Source organism: Engystomops pustulosus, chromosome 4, assembly GCF_040894005.1.
Source record: "Engystomops pustulosus chromosome 4, aEngPut4.maternal, whole genome shotgun sequence".
In the NCBI taxonomy this organism is placed as follows: domain Eukaryota; kingdom Metazoa; phylum Chordata; class Amphibia; order Anura; family Leptodactylidae; genus Engystomops; species Engystomops pustulosus.
In genome coordinates, this window is record NC_092414.1 from 195,882,784 (window position 1) to 195,908,560 (window position 25,777).

Below are 25,777 nucleotides of genomic sequence, written 5' to 3' on the forward strand. Positions count from 1 at the left end.
CTACGGTTATAGGAGAGGTGCATACTACACAGCCAGACTACGGTTATAGGAGAGGTCCAGACTACACAGCCAGACTGCTGTTATAGGGGGAGGCCCAGATGACACAGCCAGACTGCTATTATAGGGGGGGGGGGGTCCAGACTACACAGCCAGACTACGGTTATAGGAGAGGTCTAGACTACACAGCCAGACTGCTATTATAGGGGGAGGTCCAGACTACACAGCCAGACTACTGTTATAGGAGAGGTCCAGACTATACAGCCAGACTGCTATTATAGGGGGAGGTCCAGACTATGCAGCCAGACTGCTATTATAGGGGGAGGTCCAGACTATGCAGCCAGACTGCTATTATAGGGGGAGGTCCAGACTACACAGCCAGACTACGATTATAGGAGAGGTCCAGACTACACAGCCAGACTGCTATTATAGGGGGGGGGGGGTCCAGACTGCACAGCCAGACTACTGTTATAGGAGAGGTCCAGACTATGCAGCTAGACTGCTATTATAGGGGGAGGTCCAGACTACACAGCCAGACTACTATTGTAGGAGAGGTCCAGACTACACAGCCAGACTACTGTTGTAGGAGAGGTCCAGACTATGCAGCCAGACTGTTTCTATTATAAGGGGAAGGTCCAGGTGACACAGGAGTTGACCACAACAAGATCTGCAAGTAAAAACCACTCCCAAGTGTAAATAAAAAATTAAAACCAGACCAAAATATTGTGATACACTGTAATTTCTTCTTTATTATAATAACATGGCATGGTGGTACAGTAAATACTAAATCCCTATGTAGTAACTTCCTCCGCGTTGCTCTCCCTCTCCTTGTTGGATATATGTAGCAAAGCTGTGTGAGTAAATGGATGTAGCAGAGCTGTGTGTGAGTAAATGAATGTAGCAGAGCTGTTTGTTCTGTGCTTGTGTGTAACCAACAGGGAATTTTTAATTGGTATCAAATATATAATCTTCTATTTTTTTGGATGACTAAATCTGTGGTGTGTCTTCTAATCCAAAAAATACAGGAATACCCCTGTGATGGCGAGAGGAAAAAGAGAATATAATACAATATATTTGTTCAACCAAAGCACAACATTATATATATATATATATATATATATATATATATATATATATATATATATATATATATACAGTGCTTTTCCAAAGTGGAGAGTAGTGAGGGTTTTGGGGTATGGGGAGGATTCCTAATTTCTACAGGGTAAATATATGGCCACAGGTTGCTTCCCTTTGGAAAAGTTAGAGAAGTTGGACCTGTAGTCATCAGCTAATGGAGGGCTTTTAGATTTGTCTGCTTTATAATTGTCTTGCATAAACCTGTCTTACTGTACTGTATTTGCATCAGATCCACTTACGTAACACAGACAAGGCTATTTGCCCCACTGCAGCAGCTCCACTGATAACTACTTCTGTTGCAGAAGAACCTGCTGCTGCGGAAGTTGATGCCTGAGATGCAAAAAGTGCTCCTGCAGGTCCTGCCGCTGCTAACCCGGCCACCGATACCAGCACAGGAACCCCATGTAGTATAAGTTTAACTTTGTGATTCCTGCAGAAGTTGTTTCCCTCTATAACCAAATAGTCCGTCATCTTCTCCCTCTGTTCATTGCGATCCTCCTCATTTGTAAAACTGAAAGAGGTCTCGAATTTGCGTCGAAGTTCTTCAATCTTGTCAGCGACTTGAGTTCCTATTCTTAATTTCCACAATGGCTTTGGAGACAATAAGAGAGGGAGCAGTGAGTGTTTCTGAATGGTACACGAATGATATTGCATGTAGTTTATTCTCATATGAGGCTATTTGACTATCATTGGATGCTATGTATTCATTACTATTACAGGGTGAAAACCACTGAGGTCCAGAAGGATAGCCCGGTGGGTTCACAACCTACTGCTTACTATACCTTCAAAAACCATAAAGGTATAGTGGAATTAAAGGGGTTTTCCCCACGAGCAAAAGTTAGACCCTATCCACAGATTGGAAGGGAAGGGAGGATGGTCACTGGGGTTTTCAAACTTACCCAGTTACGGAGAAACTCTTGAAACTCTTCCTTTATTTCTTGCATGGTTTCCATGTTCTTTATCATGTTACACATCTGCAGAAGACAGTAAGTTGGCACAAGTGTCACAGTAATGGGGCTCATTTATTAAGGGTCACAGATTACACTTTCATCGGACTGTGCACCGCTTCCGGGGATTGCACGGCTTAGACGGGTATTTAACAGGTGTCTGAGCTGGCTTCCATGTGACACAAATTGGGTGGCGTAATGTTGGACGATCCGACTGATTTGGACTGAGCACGGTATTTAAAGAGGACCTGTCACCCCATTTATCGGCACTAGGAGCTGCTTACTAAAGTAAGCAGCTCCTAGTGCTTGATCAAACGCCGCAGTAACCTCCGGTAACGCTATCTAACACTGCGTCAGGGTATAGTGTAATTGTCGGACAGCTCGCAAAGCTGTCCGACGTATTCATGAGTGGGCGGGGTTGGGGCGTGACTAGGGGCGGTTACTGCCGCCTTGCGCGCGGCAGTTAATGCCGGCCTATGGAGCGAGTGGGGTGGTCCGGGGAAGAGGCAGCGCCTCGGACCGCCCCCTCATGAATACATCGGACAGCTTTGCAAGCTATCCGATGATTACACTATACCCTGCCACAGTGTTTGATAGCGTTACCGGAGGTTTCCGGTAACACTATCACTCTAACACTGCGGCGTTTGATCAAGCACTAGGAGCTGCTTACTTTAGTAAGCAGCTCCTAGTGCCGATAAATGGGGTGACAGGTCCTCTTTAACATTCAAATTGTGTCGCAAGCCCAAGCACTTAGATGCACCACTAAAAAGAACGCAAACTCCGGCGGACCTGAGCGGGGAAGCGACACATGCAGGATATCGGGCGCACGATCTTAGTGTATCGCGGCACAGGGCATTATCGTCAGACAATGCATTTTCAGTGAACTCCGCGGCCGCGTAAGTAAATGAGCCCCGATGTGTCCAGTGCGATGAATCCTCAGCCACCACTTCAGCTATGATTGTTTTACACATATGTAATGAAGGGTGAGGCAAATTGGGAGGGTCTGATCAAGGAATCAGAATTTGGAAAACAATGTCCATCTTGAGTACATTGATGCATTTGAACCATGACTGTGGCAGCCTGTGGTAGCAAGTTAGATCACAAGGCTACAGCTGAGGAGGGTCATATAGTTCAGACTAAACAAAAGGAGGAGATATTCGCAGAGGATAGTAATACTCGAATAGTGTATATCACTGCTCAATCAGAGGGAACCCTTCAGTCCTGGGCAGGGTAATATTTAGACCCTCGATTTTATGAAGAGTAAGTTTCTAAGGTGAGCAAATCTAGTAAACTCTGCCAAAATAGAAGGAAGGAAACACAAGGCTGGGGTACATACAGAAGGACTTTGTAAAGTCCGTGCCAAAACGTCCCTCTATACGCAGTTGGCAGAATAGGTGGCGTTAATTTGTGTTCTTCTTGTATGTGACTGACATATATACCTGCTACTCCCATCAGACCTGGCTGGTTATTCAGTCTGATCTGTGTATCTAGTGCTCTTGCTATTTTGTTTGCTATTCTGTGTATTGACTTCTCCTTTGCCTACCGACCATTCTATTTGCTATACGATTCTGTACCTCTGCCGCCATCTTGGCTTTGACCCGGTTTGTTTGACTCCGCTTGTCTGTCTGTATCTGTTGTTTGTCCCTCAATGTCGTGTATCTCTTGGTGTTATCCCGCTTTCTCTGTCTCAGACCTGTGTTAGTATTCTGTGCGCCAGTGTGAACACTGACCTATATCTGTATTCCGGTTACCTGTCCGCTCCACCATCCAGCATCTACCAGACAAAGTAAGTTTTCCCTGTAGGGTCGCTCAAGGACCGTTAGTTAGGTTCCTGATAGCGGGTTTGCCCTTGTCAGGGCGGTTTATCTGCTGCAGGCAGGGCCTTTGCCCACAGGGACATCGCAGGATTAGTGTGACAGCTGGCGCCAAGCCTGGTTGTGGTTGCACTTTTGGTGGACAGGTTTCTGACAGAGGTCACCAGTGCTGCCTGTGTCTTCTCGTACAATCTCTCTCCTCCATACCATCCACCGCCCTCCCTGCCTGATCAATGCTAGGACAGATTTATCATCCAGCATCAGACACTTTTATAAATCTGGTGCAGAATAAGACTGTCTAGTCTAACTCTGTGCTGTCTATCCTTAGGACACTTTTTATAACTCTTCCCTATTATATACACATATTCCTGTCCTGTATCTCACCTCTGCTGGACTGGAGATATTGCACTTCAGGTTATTTATGTGATTCACGGACAACTGCAAAAAAAAAAAAAGTAGATTTTTTTTTTACATAAAAACTGCTGCTTTGAAGGAGTATCCTCATCTAGGCATTCACATTAAATTTAATTTATCTTCCATATACAAACATTTCTTCAATTGCATGTTATTATAAAATTTCCTGTGTGACATGACTTAAATGTAGTCATGTTGTCCCTTGGAAAAGAGACAGCTGTCCTTGGATTCGACCATCAGCACTCTCTGCGCTATTGAGTCCTGCCTGACCACCTGGATTCAGCGATCATTACCACAGGACGGCTGTGGGACCTGCAGTAACTCCTGGACATTTCATATGCAAAATCTAGTTTGTATATCACTCCAGAACAGCTGGACAGTTAGGATGGTTGTTTCCAAGGACAGCTATCTCATTTTCATGGGACAACATGGCTACATGTTGCATAGTATAGTGTGCGCCATTTATATAGATACACCTGATTAAAATGGGAATGGTCGGTGATATCAACATCGTGTTTGTGGCACATTGCTATTTGGGAGTGGGAAAACTTTTCAAGATGGGTGTTGACCATGGGCGGCATTTTGAAGTCGGCCATTTTGGATCCAACTTTAATTTTATAATGGGAAGTGGGTCATGTAACACATCAAACTTATTGAGAATTTCACAAGAAAAACAATGGTGCTTAGTTTTAAGGTAACTTTATATAATATAACTAACCTATAACTAACTTTTTATATAATAGGACAACTATCAGATAACTGTGATAATCACCAATATTTGCTCCGGCATCGCTCCACATTTCCTGGTATTTTGATTGGAAGCCGATCCAATGCTGCACATAATTCTCTCCACTACCCCTGACAGATATGTTTTCAAATTATCCTGAAATTCTTTATTCATATCTGGGAAAATAGCAAAATAACATTGATAATACTGTTGTCTTTGAATTCTATAGTTTCATATCAGGGCAAAATAAAAACATTTTTCCTTAGAAGATCTTAAAATTAGGTAAATCCAACTTTAGATAAGTCCAGCTACATTCCTGGAATATAAATCCTTTTCACAATCCTGCGTTACTGACAATGGTATGGTTACACAGATTTCCATTCCTATGGCAAATCCAGGGTAAAAAAATGTTGTGTGATCAGACCCTATGGGTGTACTTGATTTTTCACACTTTTTGGACTTGTTTTTGTTAAATTAATAATGATGGTGGAATCTGTTGTGTGTTGTTCGTTTATGGTTAGATTTATCTGAGGACCAGATTTTTGAAACCATATTGTTATTTGATATTAATGAAAAAAAGTATCCTTGAATTTGTATTGCTTGTATTGCCAACACCACTTGTAGAAAACATTTTAGGTCAAAGTTGTCAGCCATCCAGGTACACGGCAATCACTGTGTGTGGGCAGATTAATCCAGACTATCATGTTCAATCACTGTGTGGGTGGAGCAATCAGGAGTCTCACTGCCAATCACTGTGTGGGCGGGGTAATCAGGACTCTCACTGCCAATCACTGTGTGTGGGAGGAGTAATCAGGACTCTCACTGTCAGTCACTGTGTGTGGGCGGGCTAATCAGGACTCTCACTGCCAATCACTGTGTGTGGGAGGAGTATTCAGGACTCTCACTATCAGTCACTGTGTGTGGGCAGAGTAATCAGGACTCTCACTGTCAGTCACTGTGTGTGACAGGGATGTAAAGGTTTGAAAAAACCGGGTTGGTATAAGACGCGCTGCCCCAATTGAGTTGTATCCGACACGGTAGTGGAGTGTAAGATATTATTTATTTAGAGGATAAAAAGGACTACGCGTTTCGGGGGTGGTCTACCCCCTTCCTCAGGTCCGTGATAATTGCTAGGCAAAACAACATGATAAAAACTAGTTTAGAGTATATATACATATAAAAGATGATGTTTGTTTTTTTGAAAAGATTATATAAAGAATAAAAACGTGTCTATAAAGTACAGGTCATTTCGTCGTTTCTTGGTGGAATAAATTCATATCATACAAGTACTGACAAAAATAATTCATAATTGATAGTATCAAAGGAAATACATAAACAGGAAATTCATAGTAATGCGTAAAAGAAAATTCATAAAAAGAAAATACATGTCTGAATATAAATAATATAAAATATGGTAATAGGGTAAACTGTATAGAATATATAAAATATAATATATAAAAATGTAATATATAAAATATCATGCAGGTATGGGGTGGTGGAGAAAAAGATAGTGTAGAGCAGGCGGGATTCCATACTATAGTGGATGCGTGGAACAGATGGGTTTGTGATGCAGATGAATTGGGTAATAGGGAGATGGGTTAATGATATAATGTGGTGTACAAATCAATTATGTAGTTACCTTGAGCGCCAGGGTTCAGGGTAAACACAGGACGGCTGTTGAAGAGTGAGAGGGGGATTAAGTGCCTTGAATGAGAGCATCTGTATGATAGCGGGGGTATGAGGGGGGAGGATAACTTACTGTTCCCGGTGTTCAGGGTGAACACAGGATCGCCGGGGTTCAGGGTAAACACAGGACGGCTGTTGGAGAGTGAAAGTGGGATTAAGTTCCTTGGATGTGAGCATCTGTGGGATAGCGGGGGTGTGGAGGGGAAGGTGACTTACTGTTCCCGGTGTTGAAGGCTGTGTGGCTGGTTTTGGCGCGAAGTGTGCGCCCAATGGGAGCAGGAGCCTTTTATGTGTGAGGAGATAATAGTTGTAAGAGGTGTATGAATAAAGTTGGGAAAAAAAAAAAAAAAAAAAAAAAAAAAAGTTGGGAAAAAAAAAGTTGGGAAAAAAAAAAAAAAAAAAAAAATAGTTGTAAGAAGTGTATGAATAAAGTTGGAAAAAAAATAAATAAATAAATGAATAATTAGATAATTAAATAGATCATAAGTAGATGAGTCTGCGTATGTGAGTATTGTGGAATCAGGTACGTTCGATTAGTTCATTTAGTCCATTGGGGGTCAGGGTGTTTAATTTAAAGATCCAAAAGTTCTCCCTACGGACCAGTTGGTTAAACCTATCTGGATGTGAGGTCGGGATTTGCTCGATCGGGGTGAGTTTCAATAGGAGTGGGTCTTTGTTGTGATGGGATGCAAAGTGCCGGGATACACTGTGTAGGGGGTAACCACAGTTAATTTTGCTCCGATGGGTATTGATGCGTTCTCTGAGATTCTGGGTCGTACGTCCCACATATTGTAAGGAGCAAGGGCATTCTAGGACATAAATTACGTAATCTGAGCCACAATTGATAAATGAGTTGATACTGAATGATTCTCCTGTGGATAGAGCTTTGAAGTCTTTGGTTTTGTTATTAAGAATGTCGCAAGTTTTGCATCTTTCTTTATTGCACCTGTAGCAGCCCTTTAATTCTGGAAAAAAGGATAAAGTAGTTTTCTCTTTTGTTTTACGGAGTTTTGTGGGGGCTAGAATGTTCTTGAGGGTGGGGGCCCTTCTGAATGTGAGATGTGGTTTGGATGGGAGTAGTTCTGAAATGTATGGGTCTTTTTTGAGGATGTTCCAGTTTTGTTCTAGGGTATGTCTGATCAGGTTATGGTCTGTGGTGTAGGTGGTGATGAAGTTGGATTTGTGCGATGGGGCATGTGCTTTTTTTGTGGGGGGGATAAGGCAGTCCTTTTGTGTGAGGCAGTTAACTTTCTGGTAGGCGTTTTTTAGTATGCCTGGTGGATAGCCTTTTTCGGTAAATCTCTCCCTGAGGATTTTTGATTGTGTCTGAAAAGTTTTATGGTCAGTGCAATTTCGGCGTATCCTTTTGTATTGGCCGTACGGTACGTTTTGTAACCACTTTTTGTAGTGGGAGCTTGAATAATCCAGATAGCTGTTCACGTCTACGGTTTTAAAAAAGGTGCTGGTGATCAGATGAGAGTTATGTTCGTCAACTTGGATGAGGAGGTCCAGGAATTCGATTTGAGTCTGAGATGTGTTTACTGTTAGCTCGATGCCCCATGAGTTCTGGTTGATTTCTTTGACAAAGCTTAAGGCTTGGGCTTCTGTTCCTTTCCAGATAATGAAGAGGTCGTCTATGTACCTTCTAAAAAAATGGATCAAGTGACTGTAGTTGGTGTTGCCTACAATGTGGGTATGTTCGAAACGGCCCATAAATATGTTTGCATAACTTGGTGCAAATCTTGTCCCCATGGCTGTCCCCCTGACCTGTGAGTAGATGTCCTGTTGGAATGTGAAAGTGTTGTGTTCCAGAATGAAAAGAATGCTGTCGAGAATGAATGTGATCTGTGTCGGAGGAATTGATGGATCTGTATGGAGAGTATGTTTTATTGCTTCTATGCCCAGAGTGTGTGAGATGTTAGTGTAAAGTGAGGAAACGTCCATAGTGATCAGGATGAAATCAGACTGCCACTGTATTTTGTCTAGTTCAATAATAAGCTGTGCCGAGTCTCTGAGATAGGTGGGGAGGGTTGTGACGAATTTTTGTAACAGGATGTCGATGTATTCAGAGAGGTTTGATGTAACGGAGTTAATTCCTGATATAATCGGACGGCCTGGTGGTTTCTTCGGGTTTTTGTGGATTTTGGGCAGATAGTAAAACAGGGCTGTACGTGGGTTTTTTGGGATGATGTACTTTTTTTCTTTTTTTGTTAGGATGCCCTGTGTGGAAGCTTGGTTGATTAGAATGGATAGAAGATTAAGGTGTTCCTGTTTTGGATCATGGGTGAGTTTTTTATAGTATTTGGTGTCTGATAGTATTTTTTGGCTCTCTGCGATATAGTCTGTTTTATCCAGGATCACTGTGCCGCCCCCTTTATCTGCTGGCTTGATTACTATTGTGGTGTTTTGTGTGAGTGTTTTTAATGCTTTTCTTTCTCCAGGTTTGAGGTTGTGGCGAGTGGTGGTTTGTTTTGACCGGTCTATTGTTCTGAGGGTGGTGGAGACTGATGTGTAGAAGGTTTCTATGTGGGGGCCTCGGTTGTGTATGGGGTTGAAGTCTGATTGTGGTTTGAGGTCGGTATGAATGTATGGGTCGGTGGTGGTATTGTCCGTGGTCTCGGTGGTATTATTATCTAGAAGAATTTTATTCTTGTTGATAGCAAAGTGACGCATTAGGGTGAGTTTTCTGGTGAAATGGTTAAGGTCTAAAAAAAGGTTAAATTCGTCCGACTTGGAGGATGGGCAGAAGGAGAGGCCTTTATGGAGTAGTTCTGTTTCTTGTGTTGTGAGTATGTGGGAGGAGAGGTTAAAAATTTCGATTTTTTGTTGTTCTTTGGATTTAGCTGCTAGGGTCTCTTTTTGTTTTTGTTTTTTTTGGTTGTGTTTTCCTCCTCTCTTTCCTCTGGTCTTTCTTTTCTTTTGGTTCGGGTTGTCATTGGGGTGAACAACGCATAGGTCGCTTTTGGGCTCTGTATCGGTATGACTAATGTGTCCCCCCCTGTTGTGATTCGCGGTGAATCTCTCAGGGTGGGGGGTAGCTCTAAAAAAGAAAGAGAGCTTGTGGAGTCGGCCGATGTTAAGTCGTTGCTGTCTCTTCTTCTCCCGATGTATCGGTTGTCGGGTGAAATAACTGTGGTCTGTGTGTCATCGGATGATATTGTGATCTCTTCATTGGGTGTTGTGGGGATGGGATGTTCAGTGGGTGGTGTGTCTGCTTCGTCGTATACTGAAAGTTGTGATGGGTCAATTGGTGTGTGGTTTATGATGTTGTGGGTTTTGTTAGGTAACGTTTTTGGTGTGGGGGATATCTCTGTGTTTCCCTTGTTGTTGGTGGGACATATATTGGCAGTTGCCCGAGGGCTGTCTGAGTTTGGGTTGTTGTGTGGTTTGTGTTTCTGACTGTTTTTCATTTCGGAGTTTTTTCTATAGTTCTATAGTTCTTATTAAGAACTTTAGAAAAAACTCCGAAATGAAAAACAGTCAGAAACACAAACCACACAACAATCCAAACTCAGACAGCCCTCGGGCAACTGCCAATATATGTCCCACCAACAACAAGGGAAACACAGAGATATCCCCCACACCAAAAACGTTACCTAACAAAACCCACAACATCATAAACCACACACCAATTGACCCATCACAACTTTCAGTATACGACGAAGCAGACACACCACCCACTGAACATCCCATCCCCACAACACCCAATGAAGAGATCACAATATCATCCGATGACACACAGACCACAGTTATTTCACCCGACAACCGATACATCGGGAGAAGAAGAGACAGCAACGACTTAACATCGGCCGACTCCACAAGCTCTCTTTCTTTTTTAGAGCTACCCCCCACCCTGAGAGATTCACCGCGAATCACAACAGGGGGGGACACATTAGTCATACCGATACAGAGCCCAAAAGCGACCTATGCGTTGTTCACCCCAATGACAACCCGAACCAAAAGAAAAGAAAGACCAGAGGAAAGAGAGGAGGAAAACACAACCAAAAAAAACAAAAACAAAAAGAGACCCTAGCAGCTAAATCCAAAGAACAACAAAAAATCGAAATTTTTAACCTCTCCTCCCACATACTCACAACACAAGAAACAGAACTACTCCATAAAGGCCTCTCCTTCTGCCCATCCTCCAAGTCGGACGAATTTAACCTTTTTTTAGACCTTAACCATTTCACCAGAAAACTCACCCTAATGCGTCACTTTGCTATCAACAAGAATAAAATTCTTCTAGATAATAATACCACCGAGACCACGGACAATACCACCACCGACCCATACATTCATACCGACCTCAAACCACAATCAGACTTCAACCCCATACACAACCGAGGCCCCCACATAGAAACCTTCTACACATCAGTCTCCACCACCCTCAGAACAATAGACCGGTCAAAACAAACCACCACTCGCCACAACCTCAAACCTGGAGAAAGAAAAGCATTAAAAACACTCACACAAAACACCACAATAGTAATCAAGCCAGCAGATAAAGGGGGCGGCACAGTGATCCTGGATAAAACAGACTATATCGCAGAGAGCCAAAAAATACTATCAGACACCAAATACTATAAAAAACTCACCCATGATCCAAAACAGGAACACCTTAATCTTCTATCCATTCTAATCAACCAAGCTTCCACACAGGGCATCCTAACAAAAAAAGAAAAAAAGTACATCATCCCAAAAAACCCACGTACAGCCCTGTTTTACTATCTGCCCAAAATCCACAAAAACCCGAAGAAACCACCAGGCCGTCCGATTATATCAGGAATTAACTCCGTTACATCAAACCTCTCTGAATACATCGACATCCTGTTACAAAAATTCGTCACAACCCTCCCCACCTATCTCAGAGACTCGGCACAGCTTATTATTGAACTAGACAAAATACAGTGGCAGTCTGATTTCATCCTGATCACTATGGACGTTTCCTCACTTTACACTAACATCTCACACACTCTGGGCATAGAAGCAATAAAACATACTCTCCATACAGATCCATCAATTCCTCCGACACAGATCACATTCATTCTCGACAGCATTCTTTTCATTCTGGAACACAACACTTTCACATTCCAACAGGACATCTACTCACAGGTCAGGGGGACAGCCATGGGGACAAGATTTGCACCAAGTTATGCAAACATATTTATGGGCCGTTTCGAACATACCCACATTGTAGGCAACACCAACTACAGTCACTTGATCCATTTTTTTAGAAGGTACATAGACGACCTCTTCATTATCTGGAAAGGAACAGAAGCCCAAGCCTTAAGCTTTGTCAAAGAAATCAACCAGAACTCATGGGGCATCGAGCTAACAGTAAACACATCTCAGACTCAAATCGAATTCCTGGACCTCCTCATCCAAGTTGACGAACATAACTCTCATCTGATCACCAGCACCTTTTTTAAAACCGTAGACGTGAACAGCTATCTGGATTATTCAAGCTCCCACTACAAAAAGTGGTTACAAAACGTACCGTACGGCCAATACAAAAGGATACGCCGAAATTGCACTGACCATAAAACTTTTCAGACACAATCAAAAATCCTCAGGGAGAGATTTACCGAAAAAGGCTATCCACCAGGCATACTAAAAAACGCCTACCAGAAAGTTAACTGCCTCACACAAAAGGACTGCCTTATCCCCCCCACAAAAAAAGCACATGCCCCATCGCACAAATCCAACTTCATCACCACCTACACCACAGACCATAACCTGATCAGACATACCCTAGAACAAAACTGGAACATCCTCAAAAAAGACCCATACATTTCAGAACTACTCCCATCCAAACCACATCTCACATTCAGAAGGGCCCCCACCCTCAAGAACATTCTAGCCCCCACAAAACTCCGTAAAACAAAAGAGAAAACTACTTTATCCTTTTTTCCAGAATTAAAGGGCTGCTACAGGTGCAATAAAGAAAGATGCAAAACTTGCGACATTCTTAATAACAAAACCAAAGACTTCAAAGCTCTATCCACAGGAGAATCATTCAGTATCAACTCATTTATCAATTGTGGCTCAGATTACGTAATTTATGTCCTAGAATGCCCTTGCTCCTTACAATATGTGGGACGTACGACCCAGAATCTCAGAGAACGCATCAATACCCATCGGAGCAAAATTAACTGTGGTTACCCCCTACACAGTGTATCCCGGCACTTTGCATCCCATCACAACAAAGACCCACTCCTATTGAAACTCACCCCGATCGAGCAAATCCCGACCTCACATCCAGATAGGTTTAACCAACTGGTCCGTAGGGAGAACTTTTGGATCTTTAAATTAAACACCCTGACCCCCAATGGACTAAATGAACTAATCGAACGTACCTGATTCCACAATACTCACATACGCAGACTCATCTACTTATGATCTATTTAATTATCTAATTATTCATTTTTTTTTTTTTTTTTTTTTTTTCCAACTTTATTCATACACTTCTTACAACTATTTTTTTTTTTTTTTTTTTTCCCCAACTTTTTTTTTTCCCAACTTTTTTTTTTTTTTCCCAACTTTATTCATACACCTCTTACAACTATTATCTCCTCACACATAAAAGGCTCCTGCTCCCATTGGGCGCACACTTCGCGCCAAAACCAGCCACACAGCCTTCAACACCGGGAACAGTAAGTCACCTTCCCCTCCACACCCCCGCTATCCCACAGATGCTCACATCCAAGGAACTTAATCCCACTTTCACTCTCCAACAGCCGTCCTGTGTTTACCCTGAACCCCGGCGATCCTGTGTTCACCCTGAACACCGGGAACAGTAAGTTATCCTCCCCCCTCATACCCCCGCTATCATACAGATGCTCTCATTCAAGGCACTTAATCCCCCTCTCACTCTTCAACAGCCGTCCTGTGTTTACCCTGAACCCTGGCGCTCAAGGTAACTACATAATTGATTTGTACACCACATTATATCATTAACCCATCTCCCTATTACCCAATTCATCTGCATCACAAACCCATCTGTTCCACGCATCCACTATAGTATGGAATCCCGCCTGCTCTACACTATCTTTTTCTCCACCACCCCATACCTGCATGATATTTTATATATTACATTTTTATATATTATATTTTATATATTCTATACAGTTTACCCTATTACCATATTTTATATTATTTATATTCAGACATGTATTTTCTTTTTATGAATTTTCTTTTACGCATTACTATGAATTTCCTGTTTATGTATTTCCTTTGATACTATCAATTATGAATTATTTTTGTCAGTACTTGTATGATATGAATTTATTCCACCAAGAAACGACGAAATGACCTGTACTTTATAGACACGTTTTTATTCTTTATATAATCTTTTCAAAAAAACAAACATCATCTTTTATATGTATATATACTCTAAACTAGTTTTTATCATGTTGTTTTGCCTAGCAATTATCACGGACCTGAGGAAGGGGGTAGACCACCCCCGAAACGCGTAGTCCTTTTTATCCTCTAAATAAATAATATCTTACACTCCACTACCGTGTCGGATACAACTCAATTGGGGCAGCGCGTCTTATACCAACCCGGTTTTTTCAAACCTTTACATCCCTGTGATTCCCTATCCGGCACTACCACTGTACCGGACCCCGGGAAGACGCAGCACACCCTAGCCACAGCTACCGGAGAACAAAAAGTATCTACTCTGGACGCATAAGACACAAGGTGTCTTCAGGTGAGCAGATACTCTCTAATACCTCATCTCACTTATAAGTGACCTATTGCACTAGGGGCGCCGCCCGTGTCTCGTTCTATTTTTCAGTCACTGTGTGTGGGCAGAGTAATCAGGACTCTCACTGTCAGTCACTGTGTGTGGGCAGAGTAATCAGGACTCTCACTGTCAGTCACTGTGTGTGGGCAGAGTAATCAGGACTCTCACTGTCAGTCACTGTGTGTGGGCAGAGTAATCAGGACTCTCACTGCCAATCACTGTGTGTGGGCAGAGTAATCAGGACTCTCACTGCCAATCACTGTGTGTGGGAGGAGTAATCAAGACTCTCACTATTAACAATAATAAGAATTCCTTTATTTATATAGCACTCACAGGTTACGCAGCGCTGCATAGAACTTGCCAAATTGGTCCCTATCCCCAATGGGGCTCGCAATCTGATCAACTTACCAGTATGTTTTGGAGTGTAAAAGAAAACCAGAGGACCCGGAGAAAACCCACGCAAACACGGAGAGAACATACAAACTCTTTGCAGATTTTAACCCTGGGACTTGAAGGCTGTAAGGCTGTAATGCTATCCACTGAGCCACCGTGCTGCCCTGTATCAATCACTGTGTGTGTAGGTTGAGTAATCAGGACGCCACTGTCAATCACTGTGTGTGTGAGTGGAATAACGAGGACTCTCACTGTCAATCACTTTGTGTGGGCGGGGTAATCAGGACTCTTACTGTGTACTTTGACCGTGTGTCATAGACTTCTATTCTGGTTGTGATCTGGATGTGATCTTAGACGTTCGGTGAGGATTATCATTTTGATAGCCCGCTTCTAATCGTATAAACCAAAATATTAGAGTTTTCTTCTCTTTATTAAATTGTGGTGACATCACATGACAGGGTTACTCAAAAGGGCCCTATGATGCAGCCCATTCAGATGGTTCAAGTCATCCATTCTTCTCATGACTGAACATCAAATGGACCTGTAAAGGTTACCACACTAAGAAACCCATAAATATACCAATTACATTACCTTGAAGTCTCCCTGTCTCCTTGCTCGTGATATCATTGCCTGGATGTGGCATCAAAAAGCAGTTGATAGACCTCTCATTAACAATCTTAAAAAAATTGCAGTCCTTGTATTTGTTCTTCATCATCTATTCAGTAACAAAGAAAAACATATTATATGTGACATGTGATCAATGGCATAAACAATTACCAGCTGCGGTAGTAAAAGGCACATATGCAGGGGTGTAACTACAGAGGTAGCAGCCATAGCAGCTGCTATGGAGCCCACAGTGTCAGAGGGCCCCTGCATCTGGGGCAATGTACGTATATATGCTGTATGTACGTATATATGGTGTGTATATATACTTTATGTATGTACATTTAAACTGTATATGTGTATATGGTTTGTATATGATGTATGTGTATATGTACATAAGTATATATGTTTTTGTATATATGGCTGTATAAATGTGTGTGATTGTAACTCACATGTATGTTTATTTTGGGGAAAGGGGGACCCCATTCAAAAGACTGTAATGGGGCCCTGCCTCTTCCAGCTACACCCCTGCACATATGTATATAGCATGATGAGCCTCCATCCTATACATGTACTGTATATCATAGTGAGGATAAGTAAAATTTCCTCACTGGCTTCACAGCAGGAGAACTTAACACTTGCTAAACCTTGTATAAACAAGTGTAATATGAGGGGAACTCTGCAGCGTATATTGAGATTTATGTATCCATGGTTACAGACTACAAGCAAACCTTGTGTAGTCTGACCCTATAGCCATACTCTCTCTCATCTGTACACTCCTTTCCACCTTAAAGTGGTTTTCCCACCAAACAACTTAGGCCCTATACACAACACACAATATAGGGCCTAACTTGCCACGCTCGGCAATCGCCGCCAGCTCCATAGAGATGAATGGAGCAGACTGGACGGCCGTCTGCTCCATTCGTTTTGGGGAGTGACAACTGACGTACCTCGAACCACTCTTTCTCGTGATCTGTGGGACCCCCACCAATCAGCAAGTAATGCCCTGTACTGTGGATAGTCTAACTTGTTTGGTGGGAAAAACCGTTTTAAGAATGTAACCAAAAATAAGGGGCAGAATTATAGGCAGATAAATGATTTTTATCAAATTACAATTATCAAAACTGGTTTTGAACTATTGTAATTTAATGCACAGAGAAGTCAACACAAGGTTAAATTATTATTACGTTGCAAACCTTAATTTCACCGTTGAGATAGGACTTTGCATCATCTTCTGTACATTTCTTCGGGTCATACCAATTTCGAATCAAGAAATCAAAGGACTGTAGTAAAATAAGACAAATTAAGATAATTATTTTTCAAATCTGAGTTTCAGCCTTGGCTCTTGGAGAGCAGGATGAATGAAAAATCAAACTGCTTCAAAAACTCCTTCATAAAATATCCTAATTTTGCGTTTACAGCTCCAATGCAGATCTATGTGTCTCCATGGTAACTGACAACGAGTTAGCCCTATGTAGTCTGATCCTGCAGCCATCCTTTTAAGGCTTTCCTCAGGTTGATGTGAGCCCCTGGACAATAGAAGTTTTGTTGTACCGTATTTTTCCAGTGCGCCTTATATATGAACCGTACTTACAGAGAACAGCTGCCTTGAACTGTGCACAGGTCTGCCACCTGCTGGTCATTCATCCTTATAATAAGGGCGCCTTATATATGAACCTAGACATTTTAGCAGGCATTTATTGATGGTGCGCCTTATACTCCAGTGCGCCTTATAGTCCGAAAAATACGGTATTCTTTGTTCGTGTGTTTTTCAGCATAGCGGCACAAGGTGTTGTATTTGTGAAGTCATTTTGCTATATACATTTATAGGCATATGATTTTTATGACTTTTCATTATCAGAGGAAAGTCATGTCCTCTGTGCACGAGTCGGAGGCCTGTTACCTTATTGTAATCTACGTGATCTTGGTATCTATCATAAAACATACTATACCTTTAAATTCTGAAGTTGATCAATGTCGATTCCATTGCAGTAAATCTGAAAAATAAGAAAAGATTACATTAAATTCCTGTTCTCTTATGCTACAAGCGATTTCCTGTGGTCCAAGGGTCTTGAAACCAGTTGCCAATCCGTCCCAGACATCAGTGTCAATGATCAGAAGCCCAACGCAACCTGGGAAACGGGAGCTTAACATTTTTTTAAAAAAATCTACCATCAAAATCCATCATGATAAGCCAGGGACACTTACTCAGGCACCGTGACTGTGGTAATCTTCTTATATTTGGCCTCCTTCCTTCTAAAATCAACTTTTTAAATTATCTGAAGGGCTGTACCTCACTGTGCAGGAGCTCTTCCCTCTCCCACTGTGTACTGAAACCTCCGCTGCTGCAGTGTGATTAAATCAGGCAGTGGGAAAGGGATCAGGAGGGAGGGGGGGCAGTGTAACAGTCTGTGAAGCTACAGCACAGAGAGGCCCTTCAGGCTTATTAACATAATTTTAGAAGTTGAAGGAAGGAGGACATGGATAACAAATATAAGAAGATTACCGAGTCACAGTGCCTGGATCTATGAGTAATTCCTAGTTTATCATGATTGCTTTTGAAGGTACATTGCGGGTCATTTACTAAGGGCCCAAATCGCGTTTTCCCGACGTGTTACCCGAAAATATTTCCGATTTGCGCCGATTTTCCCTGAATTGCCCCGGTATTTTGGCGCACGCGATCGGGTTGTGGCACATCGGCGCAGAAATGCACACGACGGAAATCGGGGGGCGTGGCCGAACGAAAACCCGACGGATTCGGAAACACCGCTGCATTTAAAAAAAAAAATGTGTCGTGGGACTCGCGCTTACCTTCACTAGGAATAGGTCGGTGAACTTCAGTGCATTCCGGCGGGCCTCGGGGAACTTCAGCGCAGCAGCGACACCTGGTGGACGTCGGAGGAACTGCCTTGGTGAATCCCGGCCGGACCCGAATCCACCGCAGAGAACGCGCCCCTGGATCTGCCGGGTAAGTAAATCTGCCCCATTTTCTTTGATTGGAACCTGTCAGCACACTAGCAAGCCTAAGCCCACCAACAGTAGCTTCTTATGTATTAGGCATGTCCCCCGGAGGTCCGTCTGTCATATTCATAGATGTAAGCAATGATGAGAAACCTGCTTTTTTTCATGAGTGCTGACACCTTCGACTATGAAAGAAGAACCTCCGGGGGATGTGCATTATACATTAGAAGGTACTGTTGTTCGGCTTACGTGGCTAATGTGCTGACAGGTTCCCTTTAAGAACACCTTCTTTTTTAGCACCTCTACTGGGTTTTTCCAGTGTTCCAAAAGAAATCCCTGATCTGTAATATCCAGCAAGATGAAATCATATTTATTTTATAGATATTTCTCACCTCTAGGTAGTCCACATCTGTCTCTTTTATGTTGGAATTCACATTAAGCACCTGAAGCAATAAGAAAGCAGGACATGTAAAGCACTCGTAGAGGTGTTTGTGAATTCTTACTATATGCAATGGACTGTTCATTTAACATAACATTTACATAGGATGGTGTCCTGTATTATGTGTATTTAAAGGGACTCACATGTTAGGTCTCGCGTCAGAGACTCTTAGTCCCATCCTATGCTCTTAGTAACTGCTGACATTTTCAACCAGCTTCTACAGCCTTTACTCAGAGCAAAGGCAGAAGGTAAGGTTATTTTATTGTACACATACGTGCATGGATTACTGCTTGTTAAAATTACTGTAAAAAGACAACTGGCAGGGGTCTATATAGGGATGTTCTCCAGCGCCTACCTTTTGATGGACATGTAACCACTACCTATTGATGGACATGTAACCACTACCTATTGATGGACATGTAACCACTACCTATTGATGGACATGTAACCACTACCTATTGATGGACATGTAACCACTACCTATTGATGGACATGTAACCACTACCTTTTGATGGACATGTAACCACTACCTTTTGATGGACATGTAACCACTACCTTTTGATGGACATGTAACCACTACCTTTTGATGGACATGTAACCACTACCTTTTGATGGACATGTAACCACTGGTTACTGAAGTGGGCAGGGGTGAGTTACCATTTCCTCTATATTAAAAAGAACCTAGAAATAAGGACCAACTGGGATCTGGGAAGCTATGGAATGGGAGCAACAAGGAAAGTTCTGTTGCTTTTTATGTATTTTTGAGCCTTTAAAAGAACAGATGGAGAATCCCTTTAATGATGGTTACCACCAAGAATGTAAAACACGCTACTTACTAGGTGTGAGCTGAGGATCAGTGTTAACATGCACATGTTTATGTTGGCGTTTCTTTCACCTTTCATATCCATGGAGCCTTCAGTGTCCAGGAGAAATACAGCTACCTGCAGGGATAGGGGTAGAAGAGGCGCATGTCATTGGTGGTAGTAATGGGAAAAAACAGATTCCGAGTTAAGAGCAACCAAGTGACCAGGGACCAAGCGACATTGTTAATGTAACTGATTTGGGGATAGGTAAGATTGCATTATCAAGGATGTGTTAGTTGGACTAGAAGTCCTCTCAAGGTCTGGGCACAAGCCGCTGGTGAACCACTGGATTATAGTCCAAACCAAACAACCACCAGTGAGAAGAAACCAGGCAACTGTCCAAATTCTCTAAAAAAGACATTTAGCATCAAAAAAGGTTTAAAAGTCCAAAATGTGATCAGGGGACGTCCTCTTATGTGTTTGGATCTCAGGTCTTTATGATCACCAAGAAGCCAGTAATGGCATGAGAAAAGTTTGTTTGGATCACAACGGGTTCAACGTCAATTGCAAATAGTGTTGGCAATTAGGGGCACCATTTGTGCCTACACCTACCCAGGTAGATGAGGTTCTTATTCTGAGCACTAGTCCTTGAGGAAATTTTGGGCTAAAGTAGCTACCGAAAGATACCTCCACTTCACTGAGTCAAGGTCTATTTGTTTAGGTAGCATCTGTACTCATTGGTCTAAAGCTCCAAAAAAGTGTAGCTCAGGCTTATCACTTACCTTCTGTCTATTGCGCTCTAAGATAAAGGGTTTACTCCATATCCAAATCCCATTAGTAACTTTCTCTGTGCCAGGCTTCCAAGGAAAACCTTCCAAAATCTCATCTTCTGCTCCTAGATCAAATCTCCCAGCTGTTTCCTACAAAGTAGAATAAGAATAACACTTATATCCAGTGTCGGACTGGCCCACCAGAGCACCAGAGGATCCTCCGGTGGGCCCTCACTCAACCCAATACTGAACCCAATTTGAAGGCTGCTAGAGTATATTTCCTGGAGAATAATGAAGTGTGGGCCCTCAGATTTTCTCTGGTGGGCCTAAGGAAACCCAGTCCGACACTGCTTATATCTATATATCCATTTGTTGTATAATGTGAGCATACACTTTGCTAGAACCTAGTCATATAAGGAGTTTAAAGCTACTCTTTATTCGGTTTATATTCTTGTTGTTCAGGGGCTGTTCCTGCTCAAGGGCCACACAATCCAATATATATGATGTGTGTGCCACAGGATTCTTGCATCAGACTGCATTCACATTCAGCATTTGTGTACCATTTTGAAACAAAAACAGGAAGGGGCTTGCGTTTTGAGAATAAGCTCCATTTAAAACTGCATATAAACAATGGTTGTGTGTTTTGTGGAAAGCTGGCTGGTGTCATCTTGGCGCTTAGTGTGTGTTTTAGGTGTAAGTTTGAGGAATGATGGAAATCTGATCTATTCAACTGCTCTTTCCCTCCCATTTGCTGGTTACTCCGGTCTCCTGGCACCTATTGTTCTATATCTGCTTTTGCTATATTGCTGTGAATTTCAAACCTTGGTTCGTTTTTTGACTATTCTATTGTCTCTAGATTCTGTACCGCACCACGCCATCTTCAATCTGCTTATAATGATTTCTATTATGACTTCTTATTTTGACGTCTATTTATATGTTGTTTGTTCCTCTTGGTCCATTTGTCATCTGTTCTGAGCACATACTCAGAGTATGGATTGTTGGTCAGTTGTCCCCTGCAGCTTAATGTAGCTCAGGCAAATAGGCAATGACAGGGGCTTTTGAGTAGCTTAGGGCCAGCTTCTCCTTCTCTTGTCTTGACCAGTCCTGACCAACACACCTTTTACACTAGATAAGTTTACCTAGAACAACCCTGGGACCAGAAATGTTTTTCTGTGCCTAATTTACTATTACTAGACTGTTGTTATTCTCTCATATTTGTGCCCTTTTTCGCCTTCTTCAATATCTTGTTGTAACTTTGGACTGACTCCAAAAGGGATGGGATCTGGCTGGCTCTCCCTGGCTCCATGGCAGCGCGAGTGAAGTGTGATGATGCATGAGATAAGTTTGTTTGGATCACAAAGGGTTCACCTTTGTTCACCCCCTGGGTGAAGAGGCATTCGGCTGGCATAGACCTCAGGCCTGTGGACGTTGGTCATCATCACTCATTGCCCACTAAGCAGCTCTGACATGAGAGTGACGAAGGTGCAAAGGAAAGATTACTCCTGAGAGGAACAAGATTTTTTTCCTATTTTTTTTTTATTACTATGGGATAGTGACTATTGGCTACTATGGGGAAGGGACTATTGGCTGCAGTGGAGCGTGACTATTATTTACTGTGTGAAAAGAGCTACTGGCTTTTGTGGGGCAAGGAGTATGATTATTGGCTACTGTGGGGCAGGTGCTGAGACTATTGGCTTCTGTGGGGCAGGACCTGGACTATTGACAACTGTAGGGAAAGGACTGTGACTATTCAAGCAAAAAGGATGACAAATGTCTATACATATGCAGCAACTCTGCTTCCTTACAAATCACCAAACCAAATCAAATCACAAAGCGCAAGTATTACACTTTTATCATTCCTTTTTTTGCATTAATTAAGATAATTCCTTTTTTTACTATCCAAGACAAACTTCTATCTTTTGTGTTTTTGGTTTGGGGATTGTGAGTATTGTGTACTCTGATGGCAGGAGCTGTGAATATTGGCTACTATGGGGAAGGGGCTGGAACTATTGGCTGCTGTGGGTAAGGGGCTGTGACTATTAAAGTGTGTGAGGCAGTACACAGACTTGCATGTAGTCACGGGAGAAGTGCACAGCCATATAATGAGTTCTTATGGACCGTCACTACATAAATTTAAGGTGTAATCCACAACTAATTGTCAACTAGTCATTACATTCTCCCTGTCCATACAATGGGGCACATTTACTAAGGGTCCGTCGGACGCATTTCCGTTGGGTTTCCCGAATGTTTGCCCTGAATTGCACAGCGGTTTTTGGCGCACACGATCAGATTTTGGCGCATCGGCGCTGGCTTTAATGCGACACAAATCGGGGGCGTGGTCGTCGGACAAACCGACTGATTGGGACAAACCGAGGAATTTCAAATTCAAATTGTGTCGCAAGACATGCACTCACTTACACCGGGAGGAAGATGGTGAACTCCGGCGGACCTGCAAGTGAATCGGGCGCACGCTGCAAGTGAATCACGGCAGCTCCGAATCTTCGGCGGACATTCCGGATTGCCAGACGCAACGGGAAGGGTAAGTAAATGTGCCCCAATTTGTCCCCATATGATGTGTGCCCAATGATTTAGCAGAGCCCTGTGACAGAAGACAGTGCGATGCCTAGTTGTCAACATATTCATGCATATACAGAGTTAGAATTATTACTTCACAGAGCATACAAGTATTTACTAATCTAGACATGTCAGTAGTGAGATCTAATTCTTGTCCTCTTACTATATATGATCAGATCTGGCACTGTATTTATTTACTAAGCTGAATAGTGGTGTTTTATTTATGTACTGAGTTTTGTTCTGCTGCTGTAAATATGTACAAATTTGGTTTTGGTGCTGTATTTACTGTGAGTAGTAAGCTTGGTTCTGGTGCTGTGTTTATGTATAGAACTTGCTTCTGGGGTTGCATTTATGGCATGATTTTTGCTTTGGTGCTGTATTTAACTTTATTCTGGTGTTGCATGTGTTCTAACTTCTGGATCTATGCAGTTAACACAACATTTTTGTATTTATGGGGTGTGAAAGGGGGTGTATCAATGAGAGCGTGTGGATCTATAACTAAATAATCTATTCATGATTAGATAAATGTGCTTTTAAATTATAGGCTTAGAGAACATTGAAAAATGTTAAATCACTTGTAGAAAGATTGATTTTATGTATATATTATTGTTACTCTAAAGTGCATTTTAAATATTGGGGCGGATTTACTTACCCGGTCCATTCGCGATCTCTGCGGTGGATTCGGGTCCGGCCGGGATTTATTAAGGTAGTTCCTCTGACGTCCTCCTGCTGCGCTGAAAAGCATCGGAACGCGCTGGAGTTCACCGGCTCGAGCTGAGTGAAGGTAAGTGCAAGCTCCTCGACAGATTTTTTTTTTTTAATGCGGCGGTTTTTCTGAATCCGTCGGGTTTTCGTTCGGCCACGCCCCACGATTTCCATCGCGTGCATGCCAGCGTCGATGCGCCACAATCCGATCGCGTGCGCCAAAATCCCGGGGCAATTCAGGGGAAATTGACGCAAATCGGAAATATTCGGGTAACACGTCGGGAATCGGGCCCTTAGTAAATGACCCCCATTGTGTCTGTTTATTACAGTAGGTAGCAGTTTGTTCACAATTGACTTCTCTTTCCTAAAGAAGGGAGCTGGTTAAAAATTTGAATCTCACCCCGGACTGACTGACTTCTCTATGTAATTGCATTATTATGTATCTGTTTTTGGCCACTACATCTACATGCTGCTGCCCAGTAAAACCAAATTATCTTCTTCCCCTTGAAGGATCTCCCTGGATTTGCTTGTAATCTCCATAAATAATGGAATAGCTTTTATCCGCTGCAGAGCTCTAGTCCACAGGGGCATTGGAGGGTAAGTCACCATCACTCACCTAGTCTGACACATAGGGGCAGATTTACTTACCCGGTCCTGTCCCGATCCAGCGGCACATTCTCTGTGGAGGATTCGGGTCTTCTGGTGATTCTCTAAGTTAGTGCGCCCGATGTCCGTCGGAGTTCTCTGGAGTTCACGATCCGTTGCCTGGTGCAGGTAAGCGCATATCAAGCGACCCTTTTTTTAAAAAAATACGGCGGTTGTTCCGAATCCGTCGGGTTTTCTGACGGCCAAACCCTCCCATTTCCGTTGCGTGCATGCCGGCGCCGATGCGCCACAATCCGATCGCGTGCGCCAAAAACCCGGGGCAATTCAAGGAAAATCTGCGAAAAACTGTAATATTCGGGTAAACCGACGGAAAAACTTAGTAAATGACCCCCATAGCATCATGTCTGGCTGTGATTGCACTTTTTCGGTACTGGTTCTATCAGTATCATTACAGTTAAAGGGGTTTGCCCATAAAAGACAGTTCTCAAATCTTAATCCCCTAGTGATGTTTACACAATGGAGATAATTTTTAGCCCCTTAACTTGCAATGTTCCTCAGTTTTATTGCTGTATTTGGACCTATCACTCAGTGATGGTCAGTGTAAAATTCAGCAGTGCGGGTGGGCACAAGCTGAGCAGACACTTCATGATCCCTCTAGTGCTGTGAAATGCTGACAATGGAAATGGATAGAATATCCTGACTAGAGCTGCACACACTCTGCTTACTAAACAGGTTAGTAAAGGGAGTTCATTTAGTTCATAATGCCCCATCCTGTGGGCCATTACACATACAGGTGTCTTTTTCTACAGGTGTAGTCTCTCCATCATCTGTATTTAGCCTGCTGCTTAGTGTAGAAACCTCCTCTAGATCCATCACGTCCTCTCACCTGGCTATGAAGGGCTTTCATCAAGTAGTTCAATAGGAAGGATTTCCCTGTACGCCTCTCTCCAATCACACTTATCAGGTAGACCGGGTACTCCAAAATCCTTTCATGGAGGAAACATCTGTACAGGACGCTCTTCTGAAGATCTAGCTGCCCACTTTCATCAACACTGACTAGCTGCAAGGGCTGAAGAAGGAGCAGGTTAGTTTTCATAACTTATTATACTTTAAAGAATCATATAGTGCAGATATTAAAGTGAAACTTTAAGGTGGAGAAAAGCTGAGCTCTGTGATATTTATATAATTATATAAAGAAAAATAAAGCCTGAACTGAGTGTTAGGTGAGACAGTGAGAGTCCTGATTACTCCGCCCACACACAGTGATTGATAGTGAGAGTCTTGATTACCCCGCCCACACACAGTGATTGATAGTAAGAGTCTTGATTACCCCACCCACACACAGTGATTGACAGTGAGTGTCCTCATTACTCCACCCACACACAGTGATTGACAGTGAGAGTCCTGATTACCCCACAAACACACAGTGATTGCTAGTAAGAGTCCTGATTACT

The 25,777-nt window shown here is 42.6% G+C and overlaps 1 protein-coding gene across 2 annotated transcripts in view; it reads right to left on the reverse strand.

Annotated features, from left to right (window-relative positions):
• Positions 1–718: 718 nt before the first annotated feature.
• LOC140127987 (RING finger protein 112-like) overlaps positions 719–25,777 on the reverse strand; it is a 41,793-nt gene continuing 16,734 nt past the window's right edge. For both annotated transcript variants that reach the window (XM_072149283.1, XM_072149284.1), the window contains 11 exons: positions 25,210–25,392; positions 20,451–20,588; positions 19,702–19,806; positions 18,819–18,869; positions 17,418–17,462; positions 16,662–16,748; positions 15,454–15,577; positions 5,082–5,212; positions 4,280–4,333; positions 2,034–2,108; positions 719–1,725 (listed from right to left, as the gene is read on the reverse strand). In XM_072149283.1, the coding sequence (XP_072005384.1) occupies positions 1,360–1,725; positions 2,034–2,108; positions 4,280–4,333; positions 5,082–5,212; positions 15,454–15,577; positions 16,662–16,748; positions 17,418–17,462; positions 18,819–18,869; positions 19,702–19,806; positions 20,451–20,588; positions 25,210–25,392 (1,359 nt within the window). In that variant the 3' untranslated portion in view covers positions 719–1,359. The remainder of the gene's footprint in view (positions 1,726–2,033; positions 2,109–4,279; positions 4,334–5,081; positions 5,213–15,453; positions 15,578–16,661; positions 16,749–17,417; positions 17,463–18,818; positions 18,870–19,701; positions 19,807–20,450; positions 20,589–25,209; positions 25,393–25,777) is intronic.